The sequence below is a fragment of the Abramis brama genome (assembly GCF_963993115.1).
Source record: "Abramis brama genome assembly, chromosome: 3".
Lineage (NCBI taxonomy): Eukaryota > Metazoa > Chordata > Actinopteri > Cypriniformes > Leuciscidae > Abramis > Abramis brama.
Window position 1 is genome coordinate 7,895,186 of NC_139965.1, and position 9,390 is coordinate 7,904,575.

General features: G+C 33.8%; 1 protein-coding gene and 1 long non-coding RNA gene across 2 annotated transcripts in view; one reads left to right on the forward strand and one right to left on the reverse strand.

Annotated features, from left to right (window-relative positions):
* The window catches only part of ndrg2 (NDRG family member 2), a 65,063-nt gene that overhangs the window by 31,671 nt on the left and 24,002 nt on the right, over positions 1-9,390 (reverse strand). The window contains exon 4 of the mRNA XM_084107765.1: positions 7,571-7,676. Within this exon, the coding sequence (XP_083963891.1) occupies positions 7,571-7,676 (106 nt within the window). The remainder of the gene's footprint in view (positions 1-7,570; positions 7,677-9,390) is intronic.
* On the forward strand, positions 2,992-6,265 carry LOC311078765. The gene is made up of 3 exons (XR_014605266.1): positions 2,992-3,062; positions 3,818-3,891; positions 4,604-6,265. It is a non-coding gene; the product is annotated as an uncharacterized lncRNA (long non-coding RNA).

Consider the following 9,390-nt stretch of genomic DNA (forward strand, 5'->3'; position numbering starts at 1 on the left):
ATGTAACTCGTAGTGAACACGAAAGGGAACTGTACTGCATTACCTTTGGCTCTTAGTAACTTGTTTTCTTTTTAAGATTTCAGAGAACCCAAAGGAAAAGAGGCAGTAGTCTGACGCAAGACCGATTTTGAAAACCTGAACCGTTGGACCACTTGCAGTTATAATGAAGTCAGACTTCAGAAAGACAGACTTTTTTTTTTTTATAAAGAATTGTATTTTGTATCTTTTTGTCATTGATCGTGTTAAACTGTTAAATAAAATAAATTGACTTAACTGTTGGAAAGGTGTCATTTGCATTGTAAAAGGTTTTTCCCAAACTTAGAAATGGTCAGGAATTTGTTGACACTCCTTGAGGTGAGGCTGAAATATTAATGTTGTTTCATCATTAACTTAGTACATCAGATGGCAACATTTCTTTGCAACAGTTTTATGTTGACATTCCATTTCAGTATTTTCAATGTTTCAACAAAAGTGATTTAGAATCAAAATCTCGATAAAAGCTTTATTTGCAGTGCGCAATTTGTTTATCTAAAATGATCGGATCAAATGTATAGCTTGAATGCAACCTAAGTCGCTTTAAATAAAAGCAACTTGCAAATGCATGTATCATCTTAGTTATTTTTGAAATCATTTTGATTATCTGTTAGGTTGATATGATCCTGTCAAAAGTAGCTATTTTAGCTATTTATTGAGCGTGTTATAGTTGATTATCTTTTAAACTGTGAATCTGTAGGTCTGTCTCTCTTCTGTGTCCAGGATGAGATCGGCGGTTCTTCTCGTGCTCTTTTTCACGCTCAGTGATGGATCGAATAACGTCAGTTTCAGCAACAATGAACCGGAAGTGTTTTCAAACCTTTTTTCTAACTGGGTACAACCCTGCCAGAGATCTGGAGATAACGACGGATATGATAGGTTTAAACACAGACACGTGCTCTCGAGTCGTTTCCACACCGGCCGGGACCGCGATTGGCAAGATTACCTAACAAGAACAAAGCTGTGTATCAGAGAACCTTCACAAATCTTCTTTGAAAAAAGCGACAGCTATTATTTAGTAAGAATCTGCAACGGACGAGGCAACAGAGTCGCAGAAAACCAGTGCATCAGTAAGGATTTGTTTAAGGTGTTCTTTGTTGAAAGTGCTTTTAAAAATGGACGGTGTGAAGTTATAATCGAGTATGAGTACCGTTATGTGACTGTGTCTTGTGAGCTCATTGGAAACCGCTGTTTGCCTGTTCAATATGTGACTCAATCTAGTTCAAAACCATCCTCAACCGGTCCGGACTGCGAACCTCAGACAGTTTAGCAGATGTTAGTAGCATGTACACTTCAATGTGTGTGGGATTTATTTTGTAATTTACTGCATTTTCACATTTTGAAAACTGCTAGTAAATGTCACAAATAATTACAAAGAAACGGCAAGTACTGAAACACAATGATTTAAATATGAAATTTGGAAGTTGAAGGAATGAAATAGAATTTTCATGTAAAATGTACTCCAATAATTACAACTTTGAGAAATAGTTCAGTTCTACTTCATCTCTAAATGATGTTGTCCAAAAGCACCATAATCTAAGTCGAATGCAAACATTTATAATCTTCCCTTCTACCATCTCACAGTTTCAACGAGACTGAGTGTACTGTATGATTGGAAATGTAGGAAAGGCAAATATTATGAAATTGTTAATTGTGACAAACAATCTAGAAGAACTCAATAAGGCTTGAAATGTTGCTTTGACATTGCTATGCTTAATACATATTTAAATGCTTAATGCATATTTAGCATCTCAATAAGGCTTTCTTTTTATAGTTCAGTATTACAAAATGAACTTGTTGAATGTATAGCTTGAATGCAATGCAAGTCGCTTTTTTGAATAAAAGCATCTGCCTGATCCATTAATGTCTCATCTCAGTTCTTTTGTGAAAATATTTTGGTTACCTTTAAAGTAGTACGATATACAAAGATGCCAAAAGTATCGCTTTTAGACATTTAAAGCAGGATCTTTTCTAACATTCATTAATGTGTTTGTATCATTGTGTTTCATTCTCATTTTTGATGTGAGGACAGAATCTCAAATATACAAGAAACACATTTGCAGTGCCTCACACAATGAAGACTACATTGCAGGAAATGCTGACCGTTAGCAAGAGAAGAACACACATTCTTTCGTAGCAAGAAATACTGAAGAGGGAGGTGAAACTCGTCTAGGCACACACTCCGAACCCCTTCTGACTCAGTTTGTGACTAAGTTTTATGTTATGATGAATTCAGAAAGTGTATATACTCAGATGTTTTATGATGCATAAATGTGTACACTGTAAAACAAACAAGATCAACAAGAAATGGAAACATGTTTTTACATTACTTAAACTCATTAAAATAATTTAAATAACAACATTTGTATAAGTTATGCATGATTCAGCTATTTTTTTTTAAGTAAGTCAGTTTAATTTAAGTTTAAACGACTTATACACCCAACTTGATTTTAGCAGCAACTGTTTTTATGTAAAAATATGTAGGAATTGTTTACAATCTATGGTTAGTTATTTATGGCAATTAGACGTAGTAGCAAGAGATTTGTAATTATTGCACGGTTTAGAGTTTAGACTTTCATTGAGTGCATTACTTCATAATTACAGTATTTATAGTTATCGGTGCAAATCTAAGCGTTTTCAGGATGAGACTGGTGGTTATTATTGTGCTCCTCGTGACTCTGGTGTTCAGTGATGGATTGAATAATGTCGATCAATCTAAAGACTGTCAGCGATCTATAATATGCTTATAATAAATATAAATCACTGACAGATGATTCTCTCGGATGATTTTGACAAAAACAGTCAACAGGCTTGGGCAGATTACCCAACAAAAGTGCATCTTTGCAATCCTTCCTAGATAAAGAAGACGCCGATAGCATTGAACAAATCTGCATTTACAAAAAAACAGGGTGTATTTTCACTCCTCCCTTTTTCCAACCCAATAAATATGAGTCCAGTGACACTTTCTGAACTGCAGCTCAGACTCATCAAGACTCTTTCATTTGCACGCGCTCAAGAACGACACACAGGTAAAGCCTTATCCTCTTCAAATACACTGCAAAAACTAAATCCTGCAGTTTAGAGACTGAAGATCCTCTATTGCCTCTGCGTTGATTAATCATATTATCTTAAATTTCTGATCTTAACTTCTTCACATCAAATTATTAAGCTTATGTAAAAGCTTTAGTCAGAGCTAGTTTAGTAATAAAACATTTATCTTTTATTTGACAATCAGAATAGAGGTTTGAATATGTTCACTACTGTTCAAAATTGAAGGGTCAGTATGAATTTTCTTTTAAAAAGAAATTAATTTTGTCCATCAATGATGCATTATATTGATCAAAAGTGACAGTAAAGATAATTTTCCATGTCAAATAAACGCTGTTCTTAACTTTCCATAAACCTAAAGCAGCTCAACTGTTTTCAACACTGATAATAATCATAAATGTTTCTTGAGCATCAACTCCTCATATTATCCTGATTTCTGAAGGATCATGTGACTCTGAAGACTGGAGTAATGATGCTGAAAATTCAGCTTTGATCACAGGAATAAATTACACTTTACTATAGATTCACATAGAACACAGCGGTTTAACATTGCAATAATATTTCACTGTTTTTACTGTATTTTTGATCATTTAAAAGCAGCCTCGGTGACTTCTTTTAAGAAACACTTTCTGACCCAAGCGTTTGAACACTGGTGTACGTTATCACAGTAAATGCTGATGTCGAAAACAGGAGAAGAAAAACTGTTAAAACAGTTTGACACATTTTTCTTTGACAGCACAAAATATCCAACGATCACTGAAGAGGGAAGAGAGACTCGTTCAACAGTCGAGGCTTGCAGCAACTAAACAGGTAAACTGACAGAATTTCAGATTTTCTTGCATGTTATAATGCATTCAGAAAGTCTAATAAATCTGAACTTTGACATATACACTTAAATTCTGTTGAAAATTTACTTTTTAAAACTCGTCCTGCAGTTTTAATCGGATATTTAACACATTTGGATCTGGTAAAAAAATAAAATAATAATAATACTTGTGTGTGATTAACTTAATTAAAGTTATTAGAATCGTTTAATATTACAAAGGTCAATCATAAACGTACTGCCATTTTGAACTGATTCACATACTGTGATTTCTAACAAAGTCTGTACGATCTTCAACAAAAATGTGAAATGTGTGCAAATGTGGTGCTGAATCTGAACTATGACAATGTACCTTTTAAAACTCGTCCTGCAGTTTTAATCGGATAACACATTTGGATCTGGTAAAAATACTTTAAAAGAGTTATTTACTTAACTAAATTCATTCAAATCTTTTAATATTACTTTGAAACTTGAACTAAAGTCTGTCCAATCTTCAACTAAACTGCCTCAGATTATTTTTCAAAAGTTATAAAGCTATAAATAATGTTGAATATCATCATAGTTTGTGAAGTAATCATCCCTAAATACGAAATGCAAATGCTGTTGATGTGTTTGGCAACATAATTGCTGCTCACAGTTTTATTATATTGTATGGAAGTCTGTGATTGTTCTCTTATTAACATCTGTGTGTGTTTTCAGGATGAGATCTGTGTTTCTCCTCGTGTTCCTCGTGACTCTGGTGTTCAGTGAAGGATTGAATAACGTCACATCCATCGACGATAAACCCGAGTTGTTTTCTGGCTGGCCGTCTCCCTGTCGGGGATACTCGAATCTAAACGCTTTTCATGCTTTTGTGAACCAACACATTCTCCTATATAACTTCGACACGTCGAAGACGCACGCTTGGGTCGATTATATGAAGAAAACGCGTCTTTGTGGCGTGAATCCTCACCAGTCTTTTGTACATAAGGACGACTACAGTGCCATTGTGGGAATCTGTCACGGAGGAGGCGTCAGAAACTCACGAAACTTGTGTGTCAGCGTGAGGATGTTCAGGGTGTTCATCGTTCAGAGCGTGTGGAGAAACGGACGGTGTGAAGTTCAACTCCAAACGGAGAGCGCTCACGTGATCATCGCGTGTACCATGGCACTGTTTTCTGTTAAACCTGCCCGAGTTTACCACTGTATCCCTGTTCACTTCGCAGGGATCGTTTACACGGCGCCATCATATCACGGCCAGCGCTGCACACGCTAGCAAATCCTCAACAACTGAGTTAGCTCTACTTCACATCTGAGGAAAAGCACAATCATCCAGAGTGTTTATATGCTTCACTTCTGTCGTCACCTGCTTTAACATATTATTTTTTTCAATTGTTTGATTTACGGCATACATAATTTTGTAATATTACCAGTTGGTAAAAACTGGTCTGTAATGAGATTAATCACAGTTGCTGTGTTATATTTTACGTTTAGCTTAAAAGATAGTATTTTCCAGATAATATTGTAGCTACACATTAAAAATGTTACTTGTTTATGTTTTTGAAAGAAGTCTCTTCATGTTCATCAAGGCTGCTTTTATTTGATAAAAAATACAGTAATATTGTGAAATATTATTACGATTTAAATGAACTGTGCTCTATGTGAATATATAGTAAAGTGTAATTTATTCCTGTGATCAAAGCTGAATTTTCAGCATCATTACTCCAGTCTTCAGTGTCACATGATCCTTCAGAAATCAGGATAATAATCATTCTAATATAAAATAATTCTGATTTGTAGCACAATTATTGATGTTCAAACTTTTGCTGCTTTATATTTTTAGGAAACCGCGATGCAATACTTTAAAAAAGAAAACAAGATTATTACTTTTATCCAGAAAGGACGAATTAAATTGATCAACATTGACATTTATGACATTTTTTATTTCACATCATTACTGTATTTTGATCAAATAAATGCTTGATTAAGAAGAAAGTCTTAAAGATTTGAAAGAATCGCAAAGGGAACATCATATTTAGGGGTCAGTGGCATCAACAAGTAAAAAATTAATAAAATAAAAAACACACCCTGATTTGAAATGTCCATTGGTGAATCTGTTAGTATCAGTGAATCCGTTTTAAAAGTGATCAGTCATTTGTTTTTCCCATGTTTTAAGAAGGTTCCCTTATTAAATCTACATTTGCTTGTTTGAGAAAAGCATTGCTGTTTATAAATGGATGTGTAAGTGTAATTAAGCGAACAAAGCTCTTTCTTAAGATATTTTGTATTCTTTAAAAGTACAACTGTGGAAATGGTGTGTTTTGCAAAACCAAAGTTGTGTTACTTGTTTAAAAAAATAAAATGTCTTACTCTCTGTCAGCAGTATTGGGAAAATTAATTGTGTTACTTGGTTACTTGTATGGAAAGTAATGCATTATGTTACTTTTTGAGTTACTTTTTCTCACCTGGCTGAGGCTTGATTGTTTGTTTTTAATAACAAAGTTATATTCTTGGCAATTGTAAAGGCCCTTTATACTGAAAGTGAACTGAATAATCCTCAGGCTGAAGGAAATGCAAATGCACTCCTGTACAGTAGAGGGCGCCGCTCAAACAAACCTTTCAGCTGCGCTGTGCTATTCCAGATCGCAGAAGAAGAAAGTTCAACACTCGAAGGGTACATTTACACCTTTACACCTTACTCAGTTTTTCCTTTGCCTTTTTTTGCGTACACACCACAACATTGTCAAAACAATCCCCGTTCAACGGATCTGTGAAAACGATTAAAAACACTGTAAAAAGAAAAGTAGATGGTAAAGGATTATTAAACTGCCCCTCAGTTCATCAATAATACAAAAGAAAAAGAAACACAAATGTGGTGTCATTTTTGCTAATGGTTGGATTGGATCGTCGAAGGTCAGCAGCAAAGACATTGGTTAATAAAGTGAAATTAAATGCATTAAGTATATTTGAGTTATTTAACATATTTAATTATTGCAGATTTGCATAATATTCTTATTTTGCATTTCATGTTTTTTATTAATTTTGAGGAATACTCAATACATTTTTGTGCAGATGGGTGAGATGAGTAAATGCATGTTCACATCGAAGGTCTGTTTACGCCACACCGTTTTCAACTAAAAACGTAAAACTTTTTGTGCGTTTTTTTCGTTAGTTTACACGACAACAGCATTTTGGGCGCCTGAAAACGCAAAGTTTTGAAAACAGGTTTCAAAGTGCAAGTTTTTGAAAACGGTATCCGTGTTAACAACAAAAACGTGAATCTCTGAAGACAATGACGTCATGCACATGCATATTACGTGTTCAGACATCGCCATCTACTGGCCTGGCAGCAGAATACAGCGTTTTAGTCGTTTTGGTATCTGACAATGTATGTATGTGTATGTATGCAATGTATTGTTGTAGTGTAAACGTACTCTAGGCTAGAACAACAATAACCATCATGTTTACACACAACGCAACTTACTCCCGATTTCTCTCAACATGAGGACAGGAGCTGTCAGTCAATGAGTATGAAAATAAAGTTACTTACTTGAAAAAGTAACTCAGAAATGTTGTTGTAAATTTAAAAGTAATCCGTTACTTTACTAGTTACTTAAAAAGTAATCTGATTACATAACTCGCATTACTTGTAACGTGTTAGTCAGTGTGAGTGTGTGAGTGACTTACTGTCCATTCCCGCATCATGTATGGTCAGTATGGCCGGTCTGCGCGCGTTCCCTGCGCCGTGAACCGTCACATGAAGCACACCGTGAGGCGTCTCCACATTGTGCTCCTGCACACACACACACACAAACGCTTGATAAGACAACGCTCATGCATTTATGATGAAACAATTAATAATGGGTAGCTGGCATGACATGTCAAGCAGTGTGACAAGCTAAACTACATATAAACCTCATTTTAACAACATTTTGATTATTATTCTGCATGCAAATTCACACTAAAGATATTAAAAAAATTGTGAATGGTGTTGAAAAACATTAAGCACTTTGTAACACATCTTTCCCTTGCGGGTTAAAATGACCCGAAGCCCTTTCAGAAAGCTTATTTTATTTCATTTTTGATAATATTTTTTTCTATTTTTAATGCAATTTTTTTGGAGATTTATTTAACTTTAAATTACTAGATTTGGTAAAATTTTTTAAATAAACAGTAATTTGAGCACATTCCTCACATATTTTTTCAAATTAAATTCAAAATAACTCAATTTCATGCATAACCCTTTTAATTCAGCTCAAAATATCTTACATTGGGTGTCTTTGCCGACCTCTTTTGAAAAAAAAAAAATATATATATATATAACATGATATGTCATGACTCTTGATGGCCTTATATCTCTACATGGAGCAAATGAGCTGTTCCGCTGGGTCCTAAAGCCAGTTTTTCTTCAGTGTGCATTCAGATACACATGTAGACATGATAAAATCATTTTTTGGTAAAGTTTTAGCAGTTTTAGTTTGAATTTTGAGCATTTTTAGGTTTTCCTGAAGCATTTGTCGCATTCCATTCATTTCTATGAGGGTCAAATTGACCCGTGAGGGAAGGATTTGTTACTTTTTTAAATTTCAACCACAAAACTCCTCGAATCCATAAAAAAAAAAAAATGTGTGTGTATTTGTGGTTCAAGTGCTACAAAAGTCCTGGAGTCTTGCACCCCTCAATATATATATATTTAAAGAGAGTCTTCGTTTAGCAGTCACACTCAGTGCCTTCCCGGTCAGAAGTGACCGGACACCTAAAAATGAAACTTCCTCCATCCCAGTAAAAACCAATGCAATTTATTTTTGTTCTATAATATTTATTCTTTTTAATTTAGTATTTTGAGAGAATTTGGTTGAACTTATTAATATTTATGCAATATTGATAGTCCATTTTTTGCCATTGAAAATAATGTTTGTTTTTTTTAATTATTATTTTTTTATTATTTTTTTTCTATGCGGTATTTTCGGTTAAAATAGAGACTAGGCTTTCAGAAAAAAAATAAAAATAAAAAAAATAAATCAATTTATTAAACATAAAATTAAATAAATCATGTTATTGCATGGGTTTACCACTAGATGCCTGTATAGCTCTAAATGGAGATGCTTGTGAATTCTAGTTGTTTTTGGACCAAATTACTTACTTTTAAGATGTGGATTGATTGTATTATTTTAGAAATTCTCAAATAATACTTTTTGCCAAGGTTTATAACATTTTATTAATTATTATTTTAATAATTTTAATAATTATTATATTAATAATATATATATATATATATATATATATATATATATATATTATAATTATTAATTATGTTATGTTTTTCACTCTTGATGTTTTAGAGTTTCACCCCTTCATTGCTGAGCACTTTTTTTCTGCATCGTGGCCGATTTGTAGCGAATTTTTGTGTTTTTGTCAATTTCCCATTCATTTCCTATGGGGGTCATTTTTGACCGAAGACCATGAGTGTGACTATTTTTTTTACGACCACTTAGCATGCTCGGATC